This window comes from Neolamprologus multifasciatus, chromosome 15 (genome assembly GCF_963576455.1).
Source record: "Neolamprologus multifasciatus chromosome 15, fNeoMul1.2, whole genome shotgun sequence".
Classification (NCBI taxonomy): Eukaryota; Metazoa; Chordata; class Actinopteri; order Cichliformes; family Cichlidae; genus Neolamprologus; species Neolamprologus multifasciatus.
The window spans coordinates 7602472-7624529 of NC_140453.1; the positions used below are offsets into that span (position 1 = coordinate 7602472).

Genomic DNA, 22058 nt, shown 5'->3' on the forward strand with positions numbered 1-22058 from the left:
CTAATTTTAGCGATATTGTACAAATGGAAGAAAGCAGTCCTACATATTTGTTTAATATTCACATTGAAGGTAATATCATGGTCAAAAATGACTCAAAGAATCCTCACAGTGTTACTGGTGGCCAAGGTAATGCCATCCAGAGTAAGCATCTGGTTAGGTACGATATTTCAATGCCATTTCTTTTTTTATGGCTGAGTACAATAACCTCAGTTTTATCTGAATTTAGCAGGAAATGAGAGCTCATTTAGGTCCTCATGTCTTTCCTGGCATTCCTGCAGTTTAACTAATTGGTGTGTCTTATCTGGCTTTATGGATAGATAAAGTTGGGTGTCATCTGCATAGCAGTGAAAATGTATGCTATGCCTTCTAATGATACTGTCTAAGAGAAGCATGTATAATGTAAACAAAATTGGTCCTAGCATGGAGCCCTGTGGAACTCCATAATTAAGCTTAGTGTGTGAAGAGGACTCTCCATTTAGATGAACATAATGGACTCTATTAGATTAGAAAGATATGATTCAAACCACTGCAGCACAGCATCTTCAATATCTACAGCACGCTTCAATTGCTGCAATAAAATATTATGGACAGCAGTATCAGATGCTGCACTGAGGTGGAGCAAAACAATCACAGAAATGGCTCCACTGTCAGAGGCCATAAGAAGATCATTTGTAACCTTCACTAAAGCTGTTTCTGTACTATGATGAGCTCTGAAACCTGTCTGAAACTCTTCAAACAAACCAATTCTCTGCAGAAGATCTTTCGGCTGTTTTACAAATACTCTTTAAAGAAATAAAAGGAAGGCTGGAGATTGACCTATAATTAGCTAAGACAGCTGGGTCACGTGATGACTTTTTAAGTAACGATTTTGATTCTGATTAATAGTTGATCATGTTTAAGAATAAACATTAACAGTAGTACTTCTTTGAGCACTCTTGAAATGGGGAAAAGTTGATGGTTTGGAGAAAATAATTACAGAGGTTTCAGAAAAAAAGGTGCTAAAATGACCTGACCTGAATCCAGTTGAAAATCAATGGAAAGAACTAAAGCTCAGAGTTCACTGAACCTCCAGGATTTAACTGGTGTGGAAGAATGGGCCAAAATCTCACCTGAGCAATGCATGCGACTAGACTCCATACAAACTGTCATCACCGACGAAGGCTTTTGTACGAAGTATTAAAGAAATCTCAGTAAGCGTGTTCAATATTTTATTCCTGTGTCATTTCTCATTATTACATATAAGTTAATCTATGGAATTGGATTATGAATTATGGAAAGAATTTCATGTCTATAGCACCTATAGAATTATATATTTAGAATATATTTAGAAGATTGGTGATGTTTTCAATACTAATGGGTAAGTCAGGTCCTCTGTGAGACCTGACACGCCTCTGTGGATCATTTATGTGCTTCAGTATTAATAGAAAATAATGAATATAGTTTCTTAGTATTGAAAGATTTTCTAATATGCTGTGCTGTATGTGTTTATGTGTTTTTGTGTTTCTGTGCTTTTACCTCCAATGGCCGTAAGGGCTGTCTTTTACAGTTCCGGTTAGTACAGAGGTCTTTAACAGCTTGAGCTATTGCTTTAACTGCCAGCTCAATACTGAACACAGCATATGGATATATCAACTTCTTTAACTCTTCTGATGAATTCGTCCCATGCTCATTTAAAAAATTAGCCAAAAATGTGTTGTTGTCGTGGTGGTTGGGATTTTCATCAAGGTCATCGAGATATCGCTCAAACTTGGTTGTGTTTCCAGATTTAAGAGTGATCCCAAAGATTGTTCCTATGTCACTCAATTTGTAGTTCTGAGAACTCAGTACTTCAGGTGACTGTGACCAAATATCACTGGCCAACCAAACTTTCCCTCTGGCTTGAGGATATTTGAGAAGTTTCCCAAAAATATCTATCATACAGTAAGCTTTGGCAAAGGAAATAATAACACTAACATTTCTATTATCTATGATGCTTTTGATTGTAGAGTTAATTCTCTCTTCAAGCGATTCATCATTTAAAGCATCTGGAAGAACAGAGATGAAGGCGAAGCAGATGCCTTTTTTGGTTGCATGATGCCAGAGACGTTCAGTTATATAGCGACCGTATTCACTATCAGTTGCTACCACACCGACCCAAGTCCAACCGTAATGATCAAGAATCTGGGCAATGACACGAGCTTGGTGATCATCTTGTGGTACGGTCCTCATAAAGCTTGGAAAACGGGTTTTATCACTCAGGAAACCAGAAGTTGCACCGTAACTTATCTGTGGAAAATATCACAAAACACTATGAAGTGAAACAAACATTTCATATTCTGTCTGTACACATATATCTTAAGCGTATAACATAAGTGGTAAAGTATCTACAAAAAAACTTTTTTTTTAACAGTTTAAAGTCTTAATTAGCAAAATAGCTGCTTTATTAAGCACTGCAATATTTCTCTTGTTTTTTCTTTGGGCTGAGGGAGTACAGAGACAAAGTTACTGCTACTGTCATTTTTAGACTAAGTGTGTCTGTTTCACCTATTTTCAATTTTTGTTGCTAAGCTATACTATTTGCGTTTTTTGTTGTCTTTTTTTTGCTGTTCATCATATCCATGAATGCAAAATGTATCATCCAAATATTAGCTGCTAATGTTTGTACAATAGATTTTACATTTAGAGTTAGGTAACATAACCTCAGAAGTCGGTCATACCTCAGGGATGTACTCCAGATGGAGCTGACCTGTAACTCTTATGGATATCTCTGAGTAGTAATCACCAATGACAACTAGGACAGGTGGAGAGGATTGCTGTGCACAATCTTGGCGATTATTACCTACAAATGAATTAACTGATACTATTACCTTCATTTAAACTGATACACACACAGTGTTGAGGACTAACGGAATACATGTACCGGTGTTACATATTTAAAATACAAAATATGAGTAACTGTATTCAGTTACAGTTACTGCTCAAATAAGTAAAATACAGCTACTTTGTTGAAATACATGGGTTGCACGGCGGTCTTTTCTGTTTCATATGTTAGGCTATCCCTTCTCTAATTTTGGTAATTCCACGTATTGCCGGAAATCCAAACAAAACACGCAACACGAGGCTCTTATGTAAGCGGCTTGTTAATTTTGGTGGCATCAGTTACACAATGAACCCAGAGCCAACACAACAGAGCCAGCAGTGCACAGGCAGGAATGGATTTCTTACTTGGAAATTCCAACACCACTTCACAAAGAAAGGGATGGATGTAATCTGAGAGTGCAATGCAAACTGTCTGCCAGCAACCAAGCTGCTCTCAGCATGAAAATACTCCAACCTAAAGAAACACCTGGAAGTAAGTTCTTTTTTAAAAACTAACATTACCCTACTGCAGCTACCTTGTCATAGTTGTGGTAGCTACCTGGGTTATGTGCCACTTCAGTATCTTCGATGTACTATTGCTGTGTGATTTATTACTATTACTGAAGGCTGGATTACAGGCTGCATTACAACCTGCAGAAAGGAAACATTTTACTGATACAGACATTGTTTTCTATATGAGATCACTGCAAAAAGTGCTGTCTTACCTAATGTCCACCCTACTGTTACTAATTTTATATTAAGATTTAAAAATCTAGTAGATATTGCTTTCAGAACTGCACATGATTATTTGCGGCTAGCAGGTTGTTAATACTATCCATCAAGTCTAATAGTCTGCGGTCTCTGAACTAACATCAGCTAACGCCAGCTAACAAGCTAAAAAGCATGACAATATATCAAGTAATCCAAAGTATTCCAAATACATTATTCACATTGAGTAACTTAACGGAATACCTTACAAACTACACACACAAATAATGTATTAATCTTTACTTTTGTTAAAAGTAATTTAGAATAACACTTAATTACAAGCCAGAGAAAGTAATTTGCTACACTATTCGTTATTCGTTATTCGTTACACTACTACATTACTTCCTGCTGATTCTGTAAAATTACCTGAAATGCACGGTCTCATAATTACCAGTTACCAATATAAATATAAATGTACAACTTTTAAGAAAATGTTCACAAATGCCTAATTTAGTATCCATTATCTCTCTTAGTTGATGTGTATGTTCCCATGATGATCTCCAAAGAAAATTCAATTAGTAAGAACTATTGCGTGTCAAAAATTATTTTCAAATAACAAGGCAGATTTCTATCCCCGAGAGAACTCACTGTTTCTCATCATGAAGGCCTGGGTTTGTATCAGGGCAGTAGTAACGTCCCCACAGGAGTCAAGTATGAGGTATCCCAAGGTGAGGTTTCCCAACTCTCGCTTCTGATTTATCTCCTCCAGTGCGTGCACCATTATCAGAGAGTGGACCAGACGAGCTGTGCTAAACCTGTACAACACAATCAGATATATTATATATAAATATACCCTAATACAATGTGTACAATGATCAGTTGTGTGTGTGTGTGTGTGTATTACCTGTCACATGTCCGGTTTTCACGGCCATCATCATTCACAGTAACAGTAACGCTTTCATGAATCGGGAACAATCCTCCGATAATGATGTCACCTTCTGCTGTGGCCTCATTGGAGCATTTTGTACCAGAAAAGTGATGTGATAAAAGTGCAAGAAAGATGTAGAAGCTGACAGAATTTTTCATCTTCCTCGTGTGCTTCTTATGAGTGTAAATCAGTGAATCTTCAAAAACTTGCTCTGAAAAATAATTTGTGTGTATCTCTTCAGCATTCCTGCAACAGAAAGAGGTGTGGTTAAAGTTCTTGAACTTGAAATACTATCATTTCTTTCATTTCTTTTCTTTTCTTTTTTTGGTCACATGGGGTTCGATGTCACTGAGAAATGGGATGTCCTTTTACTTTCCATTTACTTTCCTTACTTTTCCTGGTAATTATTTTTGACAGGTTTCACAGTTGTGAGCTATAAAAAACAAGTGATTTATGAATTATTCGGACTGTAGCAGCTGTAGTTTTGTTACACAACATATATCCACTTTGACAAATCTGGTTACAGTTGAGTCGAAGCATTATCAGTGGTTGTACTGTTATGTAATACTGACATATTATGCATCTGATACTTAGCAAGACAATACCAGGTATTTTCCCAGGAGGATTAAAAATAATTCTATAGCAGACAAAGGAAGCAAAAAGGCTCTGATATATTAGCTGCCATGTATGTCTGCAAATCAAGAGTTTTCTTACTTCTGACTTTGTTGTCCCCACAAAACATTTGAGATTTTTATTATATTATTACAAGTAAAACTTTGTTATATAAATGATGTCAAATTCATATGTTTTTTTAAATTTCTTTACTTAACTACGTTCATTTGACAGCTGTTGTTGGTTTGAATTAGAGAATGTATAATTTTGTGCTTACACATCAATTGCCTTCCACTTTTCTTCAAGGACACCTGAGGGAGAGCCCATCCCAGCTGACATGGAGCAAGAGGCAGGGTAGAACCTGTACAGGTCACCAGGCTGTTGTAGTTCTAACCCAGAAAGGTAGACAACTGTTCATGCTCACAATTACACCTTTGCCCAATTCAGAATCACCAATTAATCTTCCCCCATACATATATACTCATATATATTCATCTTCCCCATACATATCACTGGATTGAAGCCATGCAAGCACATGGATGACATGCAAATTTTAAACAGAAAGGCCCCAGCCTGGATTCAAACCGTGGACTTTCTTGGTGTGAGACAGCAATGCCAACCACTGTTCCACCATGCCACCCCATTAAAAAGTTTCACACAATAATTCCTCAGCATTATTATGTCATATAGTTTAACACCTAAATGGCAAAAAGGTGTCACCCACTTGCATTTATGATTAGTCACTGTAGCCTCAGTTTACTGCTCTTTGTTGACTTCTACTTCTGTCTTCAACTGTAGTTCTGAGGTGCTTGTGCTACATTTGAAATTTGTATTTCAATGATACTGCGCTATTTTATATTTTAGAGGGCAATACTTTTTTAAAAATGCTAAATTTCTTAGAAACACAGAACTACTTCATTAAATACAACAAAAATACATCTGTGGTAAAAAAAAAAAAAATTGGGGCAATATCACGAAGTCATTGAATGCACATGTTTGATACTGTATGTACATTTAGGAAATAAAAAATTCTGATGGTAAAACTTATACAACATAATCCAAGACTTTTTTTTCTTTATTAAGTAGCCTATACACAATCTCACCATACATGAAACTAAACGCATTTAAGTAAAGGTTCACATTGTATAAGACATTGTATAATAATGAGAGTCTAACCAAATGCTATGGCGATGATCAGAGCAGCTGTCAAGAGATTTAACTAAGGCTGGCATATTACAGTCTCAGCAAAACAATAGAGTAACATGTAGCAAATCACCGGAGTTGGTGAAATTCAGCCCCGTTTTTTTTCCAAGTCAGTTTAATATTGATGACGAATCCTGCTAACATGGACTATAGATAACCTGAAAATAATAACCATGAATGAATATTGGAAAAATCAAATAACTTGCCAGTGGAGGGAAATACTTACTATCTGACTGCTGAGAGCATGTCTTGTTTCCTGTGAGGTAAAAGACAGGCTCTCTTGCTCTATACTTTAATGAGCTACGATGTCGCGCACATCCAAAAAATCTTGTATCTGCCTCCATAGGATGATATCATATCCAGAGTTGAGGTCGCCATGCTGATCAAATGAATAGTCTTTTCCATTCATATGTAATGTTGCCTTCCATAATGCTTGTCATAGCTGAAATTGCACAATGTGGAAAAAAATATTAAAATAATATACGTAAAACAGGCATGAGAAGCTTTTTAGCAAATAAGATTTTGAATATAGGATGTGTTTTTGGCCATTTGATGAATAGAAGAGCAACATCTACTCTACTTTTAGCTCTTTTCTGGGTTCCTGCCAAGTCTTAGCATTTATATGCTTCATTATTGATAGGAAACATAATTAGATAGTGTTAAAGGATTTTCTGTCAAGCTGTTTTGTGTATTTATGTTTGCTTTTGTGTGCTTTTACCTCCAAAGGGCTGTCTTTTACAGTTCCGGTTAGTACAGAGGACTTTAACAGCTTGATCTATTACTTAAACTGCCAGCTCAATACTGAACATAGCATATGGGAATATCATAATTTTTTTCAGAAATTCCTCAGTCAGAACATGGTATATTATGTTAAGGTGGAAATTAGCAAGGTAACTCCCTGCTAACTTCTAACTCTGTTTAACTTGATAAATTCTATTTTCATGGATGCCTGGATGCTAAACTTAATTGTTACACCTGGTAGAACCTCCACACTGATACTTTTATTAAAGATAAAAGAATTTAGACAGTTTTTAACTCTCAGTAATGTTGTAGTGTTTGTTTGACTTTGGAGCCAGTGATGTCAGACCTAAAGACTGGATAGTATAGATAATAATGGATAGATAATATATGCCTCTATCCAGTGTCATGATCCTGGACTCTTTCATTTTGTTGACATTTGAAATTCTTCTTTATTATTTAATATTCCATTTGGTTCTTAGTAGAGATGGACCAATCTGATATTACGTATCGGTATCGGTCCAATACTGACCTAAATTACTGGATTGGATATCGGAGAGAAATAAAAAATGTAATCCGATCCATTAAATATCAAAGAAGCACCTCACAAAACTTGCTACATCCCATATGGAAAAGATATATATATAAATCTTATAAAGTTTGTATCTGTCTTGTGTGAAACTTGTATGAAAGCATACAAGAGTGAAAACAGATATAAGATCCCTTGAAAAATTATATAATGAAACTTGTATGTTTTGGATACTTACTAAAACAATATATGAAAGCAATGAGAAAGTGGCCACTTTCATGAGTAAATCATATATGTTTTTACTATTTCTTTTTCGTATGGGATGGCATAACTCAGCTCATAACCGTAGGCGGCTGGGGCGTGTGAGACCTGTCGGTGGTCTGGTTGAGTATTTGTAGCCTCACTACCAAACCGGCATTTCATCTCCGAGAAGGTTATCCCAGAGAGAAGTAAAGCAACTGTGTAAGTTCATCTCTGAATGTTTGTAAAGCATTCCAGCGTTAAGCTTAACAACCGATATATGGAGCGACTGCCTCTCTCTCTCTCCCTCTCCTGCTGCTACTTCAATCGTGAAACTGATTAATGATCAGCTGATTGGCTTTTCTGTCGCAAGTCCGTCTCTGTTGTTTGTTTATCGCCCACTTCACGCCAGAAAAAGGAAACCAGCGGCTGAACAACAGCAGCATCATGCGGTGGGGGGTGGTTCCCTATTTTTTTTGCTGGGAGTTTCCAACCCTATTAGTTAGGTTGCTTACTTTTTAAAATACCAGAATAGGGAGGATGGAGTAGGTTTAAGTTTATTAGATTGATCAGTATTGCTGAACTATGAAATATTTTGGGTGCAGTGTATTTTTTGCATACAGGTATAACAGAATAGCTTTAATGTTTGTTTGTTTTTTTAAACTTGAGTATGAACTTATACAAAATGCAGCAAGATATTAAAAAAAACAGTTTTATTGATTAAAAAACATACTATATCGGATTCATATCAGTATTGGCCGATATCCAAATTTATGGTATCAGTATCGGACATAAAAAAGTGGTATTGTGCAATCTCTAGTTCTTAGTTTGATTGTTCATGGTTGTTTGATCAAGACTTTACTAAGAAACTTTTTTCAAGAAACTGTTTCAGTTCATGCTGATTTCAGTTAGCATTCTGCTTTAGGTTAGCTGGTTTAGTATCTTATTCTTGTTAGCCTTTCCCATCTGTGTCAAGTTCATTGTGTTAATTTACTCCCTGTTTTGCCTTGATAGTCTTTTTCACTCAAGCTTTAGTTCTGTTTCCATTGTCATGTCTTCTGTGATTAGTTTTTGGATTACCTGTGTTCCGAACCAGTTTCCACTTACCTCATTACTTTTTTAGTTTATTGTCTCTGTCTTCCTTTGTCATTTTTTGAGTCATCTGCCCCACTGGGTGCCATCCTGCTCTGAGCTTCCCTGTTTGTAATCTTTGATATTCCTTGATGTTTCCTGTTTTTTGAGACAAACTTTTGGACTTTGTTTACATCCTGGTTTATGTTGTTCTCTTTGAGTTCAGTTTCTGCCTTCTAGGAATGAGATAACATTCCTCTTCCAACATTCCAGGTCTCTGTCTGGTCAAATGTCTGGTCTCTATAACTCCCAGACATTTACAGGATGTTGTTTCATGAAGTGTGGAAGAATAGTGCTACACAGGGGCAAACATGGCTTTGTCCTATCTTTTCTGAGACATGTTGATGTCATTAAATTCTAAATGGCACAATTTTCTGGGTATAAATGCTTTTAGATGTTTTCAATGTTCTATTGTGAATGAAATACATAGCATCCCACATTCTGGGAATTTGAGGTTTATATAATAGACCCCAAAAAGCAGTCATACCCCAGTTGCCTTGTAACTGCTATGGATATCTCTGTAGTAGTAATCACCAATGACAGCAAGAACAATTGGAGAGGACTGGTGTGTACTATCTTGACTGACATTACCTGAAAAAAAAATGTAGTGGAGTGAAAGCAGAAAATAGCATAGAAATCACACTCTAGATCTTGTTTTAACATATGGCATAGAAACTGAACATTTAACAGTGTTTCCTGAAAACCCTCTCCTGTCTGATCATTTCTTGATAACATTTACATTTACAATAATTGATTACGCAGCAGTGGAGAGTGGACTTTATCAAAGTAGATGTCTCTTGAAAGCGCTGTAACTAAGTTTAAGAATATAATCCAGCCACTGTTATCATCGTCAATGCCCTGTACCAACACAGAGCAGAGCAGCTATCTGAACGCTACCCCAACAGAGGTCGATTATCTTGTTAATAATTTCACCTCCTCACTACGTACGACTCTGGATACTGTAGCTCCAGTGAAAACTAAGGTCTCTAATCAGAAGTACCTGACCCCGTGGTATAATTCTCAAACACGTACCCTAAAGCAGATGACTCATAATCTGGAGAGGAAATGGCGTGTCACAAATTTAGAGGATCATCATTTAGCCTGGAGAAATAGTTTGTTGCTTTATAAGAAAGCCCTCCGCAAAGCCAGAACAGCTTACTACTCATCACTGATTGAAGAAAATAAGAACAACCCCAGGTTTCTCTTCAGCACTGTAGCCAGGCTGACAAAAAGTCAGAGCTCTGTTGAGCCAACCATCCCTTTAACGTTAACTAGTGATGACTTCATGAACTTCTTCACAAATAAAATTTTTATCATTAGAGAAAAAATTACCAATAATCATCCCACAGATGTAATATTATCTACAGCTACTCTTAGTTCCATTGATGTTAAGTTAGACTCTTTTTTTCCAATCGATCTTTCTGAGTTAACTTCAATAATTACTTCCTCCAAACCATCAACGTGTCTTTTAGACCCCATTCCTACAAAACTGCTCAAAGAAGTCCTGCCATTGATTAATTCTTCGATCTTATATATGATCAACCTATCTCTAATAATCGGCTATGTACCACAGGCCTTCAAGGTGGCTGCAGTTAAACCTTTACTCAAAAAGCCATCTCTAGACCCAGCAGTCTTAGCTAATTATAGGCCAATCTCCAACCTTCCTTTCATATCAAAAATCCTTGAAAGAGTAGTTGTCAAACAGCTAACAGATCATCTGCAGAGGAATGGTTTATTTGAAGAGTTTCAGTCAGGTTTCAGAGTTCATCACAGCACAGAAACAGCTTTATTGAAGGTTACAAATGATCTTCGTATGGCCTCTGACAGTGGACTCATCTCTGTGCTTGTCCTTCTTGACCTTAGTGCAGCATTCGATACTGTTGACCACAATATTCTATTAGAGCGATTAGAACATGCTGTAGGTATTACAGGTATTGCACTGCAGTGGTTTGTATCATATCTATCTAATAGACTCCAATTTGTGCATGTAAATGGAGAGTCCTCTTCACACACTGAGGTTAATTATGGAGTTCCACAGGGTTCGGTGCTAGGACCAATTCTGTTTACATTATACATGCTTCCCCTAGGCAGCATCATTAGAAGACATAGCATACATTTTCACTGCTATGCAGATGACACCCAGCTCTATCTGTCCATGAAGCCAGATAACACACACCAATTAGTTAAACTGCAGGAATGTCTTAAAGACATAAAGACTTGGATGGCCACTAACTTTCTGCTTCTTAACTCAGATAAAACTGAGGTCATTGTACTCGGCGCTGAAAAGCTTAGAAATATGGTATCTAACCAGATTCTTACTCTGGATGGCATTACCTTGGCCTCCAGTAACACTGTGAGGAACCTTGGAGTCATTTTTGACCAGGATATGTCCTTCAACGCACATATTAAACAAATATGTAAGACTGCGTTCTTCCATTTGCGCAACATCTCTAAAATTAGAAATATCCTGTCTCAGAGTGACGCTGAAAAACTAGTTCATGCATTTATTACTTCCAGGCTGGACTACTGCAATTCATTATTATCAGGATGTCCAAAAAACTCACTGAAAAGCCTTCAGTTAATCCAAAATGCTGCAGCAAGAGTACTGACAGGGACTAGAAGGAGAGAGCATATTTCTCCTGTTTTGGCTTCCCTTCATTGGCTTCCTGTTAAATCCAGAATTGAATTCAAAATCCTGCTCCTCACATACAAGGTCTTAAATAATCAGGCCCCATCTTATCTTAATGACCTTGTAGTACCATATCACCCTATTAGAGCACTTCGCTCCTGCTCTGCAGGCCTACTTGTTGTTCCTAGAGTATGTATATATACTCTACTGCAATAGATGTAGGCTGCCGGGGGATTCCCATGATGCATTGAGTTTTTCCTTTCCAGTCACCTTTCTCACTCACTATGTATTAACAGACCTCTCTGTATTGAATCATATCTGTTATTAACATCTGTCTCTCTTCCACAGCATGTCTTTATCCTGTCTTCCTTCTCTCACCCCAACCGGTCGCAGCAGATGGCCGCCCCTCCCTGAGCCTGGTTCTGCCGGAGGTTTCTTCCTGTTAAAAGGGAGTTTTTCCTTCCCACTGTCGCCAAAGTGCTTGCTCATAGGGGGTCATATGATTGTTGGGCTTTTCTCTGTATCTATGAAGCGCCTTGAGGCGACATTTGTTGTGATTTGGCGCTATATAAATAAAATTGAATTGAATTGAATTGAATTGAAATAAGATAGAAATACTTAGATTAATACAAGTGCTTTAAATCTGTACTTCAATAAAGCATTCGAGTAAATGGCCACCCTTAAAGGCTGGACAAATGCATAACTCGCCATTGCTTCTGCAAGTGACAGACAATGGTGCCTGTAATCAGAGCTGCACACCTGTGGTGAGTGAAGTTATAATTACTCTATAATTACCGTTTGTGTCTTTGTTTTTCAACATGCCAAAAGATGTAAGCCGATACGCCTTGGTGTGTTTGTAATGTCTTTAGCCTTTCATTACTTTTTCAAACGTACTTTGAGTTTCATTTTCTTTCCTGCTAAAGCTTTGTTCTGAACCATTTACCCAAGCATGGATAATGTGCATTAATATCTTGCAAAACCAGATGAAGCATTTCTTTCAGGCCACCAGCTCACGGGTCATGACTCAGACATCTAACATGTTTTTTTTGTTCTTCTAGATCAGAAGGTGTCAAACTCAAATACACAGTGGGCCAAAATTCAAAACTGGAACAAGGTCGCGGACTAACATTAATATTTATTGAAAAAAAATCTTCCTCCAGATTTAAGAATGAATCTCTTCTTATGGACTCAAACAAGTTTTGCTGAAAAACTGAATATGGAACAAGCAAAGCTTAATACTAAACAATATATATATTAGCTGTATAATACTAGTAGGCCAGCTCTAATAGTAATTTGGTATGGCTTTGCGGGCCAAATGTAATTAGGCTGCGGGCCAAATTTGGCCCGCGGGCCAGAGTTTGACACCTATGTTCTAGATTATACTAAATAATATAAGTTCCTATTCAGTGTGTCAGTGTAAAGACATATTTCCAGTTGCCTTTTGTATACCCAATAATACTATTATATGTCACAGTTCTTAAGCAGAGCCACAGCAGCTTGTTTCATAATGATTTTTCCCTTTATTTTATATAATTTGTTAAAATGTGAATTGTGTTTAAGCCAGCTAACTACCCAAAGTAAATGTGTTTTATTTTCACACTTTTGCACAAGTTCCCGTTTTTGTATCCATTACATATCTTACAATTAATGTGCTATGTTCCTGAGTGATCCCAAAAATGTAATTAATAAGGTCTACTGTATATAACAAGAGACATTTCTCATCTTAGTAATTGAGTACTCACAGTAATTCCTTGTGAAGGCCTTGGTTTGTATCAGGGCAGTAGTAACTTCACCACAGGAGTCAGGTATGAGGTAGGTAAGCCTAAGAGCCTTTTGACTAAAACGTTTTAAGAGCTGTTTTATCTGCAATGTCTCTCCGAGGCTATATTTAACCAGGTAAAACCAGATTTGTTGCATGGGTTTCTCCTTTAGATATTCCTTTGATCCCCATTGTCTAATTTCCTAGCTGTCTGCTCGAAAAAAAACAAAAAAAACCCCAAGAGTGCTGTATTACAAAATAGTCCAAGAACCCTTGAATTTTGTATCACAGAATTACAAGGGAAAAGTTATGACTAAAATAATTCCCAAATTAGTATACTGCAACATGTTACAAAGGACTACACATTATGCAAGTATAGCTAGTATCTATAAGGTTAGCTGAACCGAGGAGGAGGAGACCTGGCTGAAGGCAAACGAGCCTGAGGACCAGGCTGACACGGGGGATCAGGAAAAGTTGAAGACAGCTTGGGCTCCACCAGGTTGGGGGGGGGGGGGGGGGGGCGCTCGCAGAGGAAGAAGCAAAGCAAAACCCACATTGACAATGCCTTGGCCACCGCTGCTGCTGTAGCGGACACCAGAGGCACTGCCTCAGGCCAGCGGGTTGTGCGGTCCACTATAGTCAAAAGGTGCATGAAACCTTGTGACTGCGGCAGAGGACCAACCAGATGTGCTGAATGTCTGTCGTAAACTCGGAAATGGCTGCCAACTGGCGCTGCTGGTGCGTGCTCCACGGGTCAGAGACCTTGGACATTGCAAACATCAAGGGTTTATGATCGACATACGCGGTAAAGCTACGACCCTCAACAAAAAAACAGAAATGCCGTGTCGCAGGGTGCAGGGCCAGCAACTCCCTGTCAAAAATACTATGTTTGTACTCACTGTCCCTCGTGCAACTGAAAAAGGTGAGCGGTTGCCAGACACCGGAGACCCGCTGTTCTAACACTGCACCCACCGCCACATCTGATGCGTCGGTGGTTGACGCAATCTCTGCCGACGAAAACGGGTGGGCCAGGAAATGCCTAGATGAGTTCAGGGAGCCAATCAACCGGGTTCTTAGCTTTTTTACCCTTCAAGGCAGCGTAGAATGACTGCAGCAGGTGCACAGCTCTGGGGAGAAAGCGGTTGTAGAAACTGATCATCCCCAAGAACTCCTGCAGTGTTTTCACCGACGTGGGACACGAAACCACACTTTCAGCGCAAATGCGTTGCCCCAGGAAATCCAGAACTGGCAACCTGAACTGGCACTTGGAAGGTTTACAATCAGGCCGTGTGCTGCCAAGCACTGAAAATCCTGACGCAGATGGGACGTGTGCTGACTCTCAGAACCGCTGGCCACCAATATTTCGTTAAGGTACATGAAGACGAAAGGCAAGCCACACAACACAGAGTCCATCAACCGCTGAAAAGTCTAGGCAGGGCCTTTCGGGCCAAACGCCATGCGCTAAAACTCAAACAGGTCAAAAGGGGTAATTACAGCAGTTTTGGGAACGTCTTCGGCACAGGAACCTGGTGATACCCCTGCACCAAGTCAATTTTAGAAAAAAATGTGTGTGGAAAATTTTTGGATATGGGGAATGGGGTAACAGTAACAGTCGTTCTCCGTGACATTATTCAAACAGCAAAAATCCACGCACAACCACCACCAACCATCTGATTTGGGCACCATGTGTAGTGGAGAGGCCCAGGCACTATTCGAGCGCTGTACAATGCCGAGGCGCTCCATGGCCGCAAACTCCTCCCGAGCGACGGACAGTTTCGCAGGGTCGAGGCAGTGTGCATGCGCAAACACCATTGCCATGTTCGAGAAATTAGGAACAGTCAGTGAGGGAAACTCAAAAAGCAAACGCTGAAAAACATTCCCCAAAGTCACTAAATTAGCCTGATTCAGGGGCTCAATGGCCCAAGTGAAACAGGGTATTGAAGAGAAGCACAGGGCATCGATTAAGCATCCATTAGCGACATCGACCAGCAGTCCATGAGCACAAAGAAAATCGGCACCCAAAATAGGCACAGAGCTAGCGGCAACAACAAAGCTTCACTGGAAATCCCAGCATGAAAACAAACAGTCACCAACCTTTTCCTGAATGTTGCAATGGGAAAGCCATTAGCTGCGATGAGCTGCGGCCCAAGGATAGCATGTGCTCCATCAGTTCGAGAGCCGTACCGCCACCCAGGCCTGAGATTCAGTCATCCATCCATTCAAACACACTGGTGATGGCAAGCTACATTGTAGCCACAGCCGGCCTGGGGCACACTGACAGAGGCGAGGCTGCCAGACACTGGCACCACCGGGCCCTCTGACCACCACTAGTAGGCAACGGGTGAAGTGTCTTGCCCAAGGACACAACGACTGAGACTGTCGGAGCCGTGGCTCGAACCGGCAACCTTCCGATTACAAGACGAACTGCCAACTCTTGAGCCACGATCGCAAACACATAAACACAGGCGGCACGAGAGCTCTCGATTAACACTTCTTTTATTGCTCATCACCACACAACTGAATACTTTTACCTTCAAAACACACCAACAACACTTCCTGTAAACTGAGTGTGAGTGGAGCCCTCCAGTGGTCCACCACAATGTCAAAGTAACAGGCAATGATCACTGAGACACCTGACTGCTTCCTTGTTCCTTGGGCATGGGGACAATAGTACCATATACAACTTCTCACAGGGACAGGTTAAAGATCTTAGTGAACACAACTGCAAGTTGGTTCAGCACCTTAAAATGAGTCAGGCTCCTCCCAGGATATGTCTTCTTTAATTACTGTAAGCCAACTTTGAGGCCTTGCCTTGCTTTCGAGCTATCATTTTTGGTCTTGGAATATGGATGATCTTGGTGGTTAAGACCATCAGTGTTCCCAAACTAAAAATGATGCCTCGACAACAAGGCGCGGCCTCTGAGCTGTCAGTAGAGAAGGCTACACATGCCAGAATAGAAGAGCTGTGTTCTTCAAGTGCTGTACACACAACACTCAGTCTGTCTTTTCAAATCAGTCCTGCTGCGGTAAAATGGATTCTTCCCTCCAGGCTTGGACAGTTTGTACAGCTGGCCATGGTCTATAGAGGTCTATATGATGGAGTTAATTCAAGATGAGATGGTCAGGGAGGCTAGGGTGTCAAGATAGGATAGCTTTATATGCTGCTAGGATGCTGGTGTAAACCTGATCGTCATATTCTTTTCCCTTTTTCAGAAATGTATATTGTTATACAGTTTGGGCATTACAGCCTTTCACTATGCCTAATTAAAGTCTCTTTCTACAATCACACCTACTTCTGGATATTTGCTCAGCCTGTTGTTAATGGTATCATGCAGAGCTAACTTAGTATTAGCTTGTAGTGGAACATAAAGAGCTGTGATTAAGACCGCAACTCTCTTGGTGGGTAGAATGGTCAGCATTTCAGTACCAGATATCCAATATGAGGAGTTCAGTGCATGGTGATAATGTCTGTAGATGTACACTGGTCATCATTAAAATATATGCACACTCCTTTTCCTTTGCTGTAAAGTCAGTAAACCATAGAGATAATTGTGTGGGAAAAACCCAGTAATTCAGTAGTTCCTGAAACACCCAGACCAGCCCATCTAGCACCGACAACTGTGGCATGTTCAAGTCACTTAAATTTCCTTTCTTCCCCATTCCAATGCTTGGTTTGAACTTTAGCCGGTGTCTTGACCATGTGTACCTAAATGCTTTGATTTGCTGCATTATGATTTACTGAATAGATATTTAACTTAAGCAGCTGAACAGGTGTACCTAATGAAGTGGTGAGTGCAAAAGAGGCTTTCCTGATAATCCTTTCCATGAGTTTTTCACTTAAGGTTTTTCCTTAGTTTTGGTATACTATTAGTACTTTTACTCAAGTAAAGAATAATTCAAATATTTTTGTATTAGTTTCTTTTTTAAAGTAGGGCAGTAAAACATATATCTGTCACACTAGAAAGAACGGGAGGCTGGCCACGCGGAAGGCAGTGGTGGCGACGACCTCGTTTAGCCTCCCTCGATGGCGATGACATCCAGCTAAAGGCCTGGAAAGTGGCCGGCAAAGGCGAGGTGGTTCAAGCCGATCTGGACCAGACAGCGGCGTGGCAGCTGCGGATGGTGACGCTATAGGTGACGGTGTAAAAGCTGCAGGCATTGGAGCAGGTGTTGGCACTGCTGGCAATGGCGAGGATGAAGACGCAGAGGCTGGACCAAGCAAGGCTGATGCTGACGCTGAAGCTGCAGGCGTGGATGATGCAGACGCTGAAGCTGCAGGCGTGGATGATGCTGATGCTGAAGCTTGTTTGAAGATAAACGTTTAATTTATACCACATTCAAGGATTCAAAGCGTTTATTGTCATATGTACTTAGAAAGCATTTCTCTGTGCAATGAAATTATTTGCTGTCCACACAAAGATGCCGGTTAATATATAAAAATAGTAATGATAAATAAAAACAGTATAAATAAATAAAGACACGAATTTAAGCTTGAAATGGATGTGTGTTCAAAATATCTATGAGCTTAATGTGCTGGCTTAATATGCCTGATGTGCACAAATTATTATTATTATTTATTTATTTTTTGCCTGTCCCGTTTGGCTCTTTTGCCATCAGAATTATTGTCTAAAGGCAAAGAAAGATGCCCAACGGATTTACTTTACCAAATGGACCATCCCAGCCTTGCCACAATGGTCTATTTGATTCTCCTTTTAATTGATTCAAGAAAGAACAACCATACACATATCAGGTATAACATTATGACCACTGACAGGTGAAGTGAATAACATTGGATTATTTCTTTATTACAGCATCTGTTAGTGGGTTGGATATATTATGGAGCAAGTGAACATTTTTGTCAAGCCTAAGATTTGAGCTTGTTTGAGAAGGACCAAATTATGATAGTTTGACGACTGGGTAAGAGCATCTCCAGAACTGAAGCTCTTGTGGGGTGTTCCCGGTCTCCATCGGTCATTATCTGCAATGCATTCTCTCATAGTTACCATTTAACAATATACACCTGAGACTAAAGTCCCACACACCAACACAAATCCTGATCCTAATGAGGACACATTAGTAGTAAGGATTTAGGTATGAACACAAGTTGAAAACAGAGCGAAAATGAAAACCAGCACATAGAGACATTTTAAACCAATCACCACAGTGATTCTACTGTAGCAACATGAACACATAGAAATGGATGCCGCAGTCTGACTGCTCATCAGTTTGTTACCTGTTGAAGTTCAGGATTTGGCTGAAACACTGAAAGAATGATCAATTACAAGGAATTGAAGTACTCTTTAAGAACCGAATACACTGAATACAAACAGATGATAAAAAAAATTCTAAAAGTTATTCTCTTACATATACACTCACAGGCCATTTTATAAGGTACACCTGTTCAACTACTTGTTAATGCAAACATCTGATCAGCCAATCATTTTTCACCAACTCTAGGCATTTAGGCATGTAGACATGGTCAAGATGACCTGCTGAAGTTCAAAGCAAGTATCAGAATGGGGTATAAAGATTATTTAAATTACATTGAACATGGCATGGTTGTTTATCTGAGTATTTCAAAAACTGATAATCTACTGGGTTTCCCACTCAACCATCTCTATGGTTAGCCAAAAAGGTTCCCAACACTGTCCGGAAAAGAGTTAACTGATGAACTAATGAAATGACTGGTGAGTGTATATGTCTATTTCTTATATATAGTCACTAAGCCTTTAGATACAAAAATATAACAGAATACATGATCAAATTTAAATATGTAACAAATCTGTGTCAGTAAATCATCAACATAATGTTAAAAGGCACCAACAAATACGCCCTACAGAACTGCAGAAAGATGCTTACAAGTTTTCAAATGTTTTACATTTTAAAAAGTTTTCTTTATTGTGTCGTATTCTTTTGACCTTTAACCCTCTGACTCAACGAGTCAGTGAGTCCAGAATAATAGAACAATAAATCTGCAAGATAATGATGATTTGAAGAATAACAAACTGTCTGTAAGCTTACAGCCATACCACTCTGAGCAAGCAAGACTGGTGAATCTAAATTGTCCACAGGTGTGAATGTGAGTGGTTGTTTCTATGTGTTAGCACTGCATCTGGGTGGTGACCTGTACGGGGCTCAGGGGGTCGGGAAGCATATCTGTAACCGGAAGGTCGCCGGTTCGATCCCTGGGCTCTCAGTCCTGGTTGTTGTGTCCTTGGGCAAGACACTTCACCTACCGCCTACTGGTGTTGGCCAGAGGGGCTGATGGCGCGATATGGCAGCCTCGCTTCTGTCAGTCTGCCCCAGGGCAGCTGTGGCTACAACCGTAGCTGCCTCCACCAGTGTGTGAATGCAAGAGTGAATGAATAGTGGCATTGTAAAGCGCTTTGGGTGCCTTGAAAAGCGCTATATAAATCCAATCCATTATTATTATTATTAGTAGTAGTAGTAGCACACCCCGCGGCCCTGATGAGGATAAGCAGAAGAGAATGGATGAATGGATAAACAGTCTGTAGTGGCTTTACAAGCATCCTCCTGTGGACCAGTCAATCCATCTACTTAAAAATGCAGAATGCTGTCAATTCCTAAAATTGTTGAAATCAACTAAATATTATCAGTTTTGGGGATTTTTACATGAACAGTGTGGACCAGACACATTACAATTTGTTGGAAATTACATATTTTAAGACACAAACTAATTGACTGAATCAGAAAATAATGTTCTTATTATCCATTACTTAAAACGTTAGTGGCAGTCCTAAAAATGCACAGACTTTCATATTTATTCCACTTTGTGCTGCAATTCTAAATATTATGTTTCCTTCTTAATAATTGTGAATTATTTTATTAGTGATGTTGGCAAGCTTGAAATTCTCTTTAGGGGGTGTTAGAGGAATTTAGGTTGTTCTGAAGTATGTTTTGCTGTGGGTTCGAGACTGGGGAGAGAGAGTTTGAGGACTCACTAGGATACCTGGTGGAACTCCAATCAGTGATTGAGTTTGAAAATTGGGTATTTGGGAATGACTCCAAAGATAAAGATAAAGTAGGGTTTTCAATTCCTTTAGATGACAGCTCATCCTCACTGCCTTTGTGATCCCTGGAATAATTCCTAATATCCCAGCGGAATGATTTCTCTGTGTTTGCTTCCTTCTTACACAGAATAATGTAGCACTTTGTGAAGAACTGACAAAACAAGATGCCGTAGGCTGAGATGAGGATAACGACCATCTCCACTGCTGGAATGTACTTGCCTGTGACATTGACATAGACTGGGCCAAACATGATCCAGGAGATAAAGTAAATGAGCATTGCAAAAGTGATGAACTTTGCATCATTGTAACTGTCAGGCAACTTTCGTCCCTTAAAAGCAACACCAAAGCAGATGAGAGCCAAAAGGCCAATATAGACTAACATGGCTCCAAACGCAGGAATTAATTTCTCATTACAAAACATTAGTTTCATGTTGTTCTGTGTGATTTCTGAGTCAGCAGTTGGAGGACTGTGTATAAGCCACGTTGTAACAATAACCACTTGACCTGCCATACAGACTGCAATAATGAGGTAAGGCTTGTAGAGCTTCTTCAGCACACTTTGAATGACCGGGTCAAACTCAAAGGCTAAGACGATCTTAAAGGACTTGACCATGATGCAGGAGACACACAAGGTAAAACTTAAGCCAAACACCACCTGCCGTGCTTGACACTGATAGCTATTGGGTTGACCACCAAATAATATAACACTAGTAAATGTGATCATAAGGGAAAGGAGGAGAAGGATGCTGATTGGGCCTACAGATGAGCGCACAACAGGGGTATTCCAGTGTGCAAGGAAGATGATCCCAACAACAATGGTAAGCACTGCTCCTAAAGAAGTAAAAGACAGCAGCACAATAAGATATACATCACCCCATTTCAGAAAATCAATTTTTCTTGGCAAACACTTTGAACTGCCTTTTAGGGAGTAATAGTTTTTTTCACAAGGATTACACTTCTCCGAATCTGAAAAGAAAGAAAACAAGATCATTAGAATATGTAAGTTGGATTCAAGCTCCTTGAACTGTCAATGCAATAGACTGCAATATAAGCATTTTAAAACACTTATTTTGGCTTTTATGTAATTTTACAGTTAACTGATACAAATGGAGTTTACTGTTTTTTTATAATACATACCAGTGGTATTGGAAAATGTGTTCTCAGCACAGGGTTCACACTGATAGCAGCAACGAGGCTGGCCCGAAACTGAAGTCTTACTGTAGCCAGGCTGACAGCTGTCTGTGCACCTGGAAGTCACGTTTCCCTGAGAGAAGAAAGAATCATGATTTTGCCAGTCAATTTTTTACAGTCTGTATAGTGTACTCTCTTTATTCTAACACACAAGTTTTTATATGCTAACTGCTTCTTAAACAACACAAGAACAAGAAAAAAAGAAGGAAGGAAAGTAAGTAAGAAAGAAACTGAGGAGCTAATCCAGGACACATAGTCATTCAGTTTTCAAGAAAAACTCCTTAAATTGAGTATTGACATTGATAAATATATGACAAATAAAACAAACTTATGTTCTTGCAGATGATAATGGTAATTTTCAAATACTTAGGTTATCATTTTAGTATGCCAATATTAGCACAACTAAGTATGATCAGATTACCTTTAATTTCATTCACAAAATCAGTAGAGAGACAAATTGTGACCTTTGACAGAGCAAGAGTTAATAGTTTAACCCAAAGTCTGTATCAAATGCCATGGTA

The 22058-nt window shown here is 39.2% G+C and overlaps 2 protein-coding genes and 1 long non-coding RNA gene across 3 annotated transcripts; 1 reads left to right on the forward strand and 2 right to left on the reverse strand.

The window, feature by feature from the left end:
* Positions 1–882: 882 nt before the first annotated feature.
* Positions 883–2274, reverse strand: LOC146501471 (G-protein coupled receptor family C group 6 member A-like; the record flags this gene model as incomplete). Its single annotated transcript, XM_085134329.1, has 1 exon — positions 883–2274. A coding segment is annotated over one exon (789 nt), but the record flags the coding sequence as incomplete, so codon positions are not given.
* Positions 2275–5253: 2979 nt separating this feature from the next.
* Positions 5254–17812, forward strand: LOC146501472 (uncharacterized). Its single transcript, XR_014869383.1, has 2 exons — positions 5254–5488; positions 17277–17812. It is a non-coding gene; the product is annotated as an uncharacterized LOC146501472 (long non-coding RNA).
* Positions 17813–19345: 1533 nt separating this feature from the next.
* LOC146501473 (G-protein coupled receptor family C group 6 member A-like) lies at positions 19346–21822 on the reverse strand. Its single transcript, XM_085133068.1, has one exon. It carries the CDS (start codon positions 21335–21337, stop codon positions 20192–20194), a length of 1146 nt encoding a protein of 381 aa, XP_084989194.1. The 5' UTR covers positions 21338–21822; the 3' UTR covers positions 19346–20191.
* Positions 21823–22058: the final 236 nt, after the last annotated feature.

Excerpts from the sequence above, each read along its gene's own strand:
- LOC146501473 (XM_085133068.1), bottom strand. The coding sequence starts at position 21,337 with ATGATCTTGTTTTCTTTCTTTTCAGATTCGGAGAAGTGTAATCCTTGT.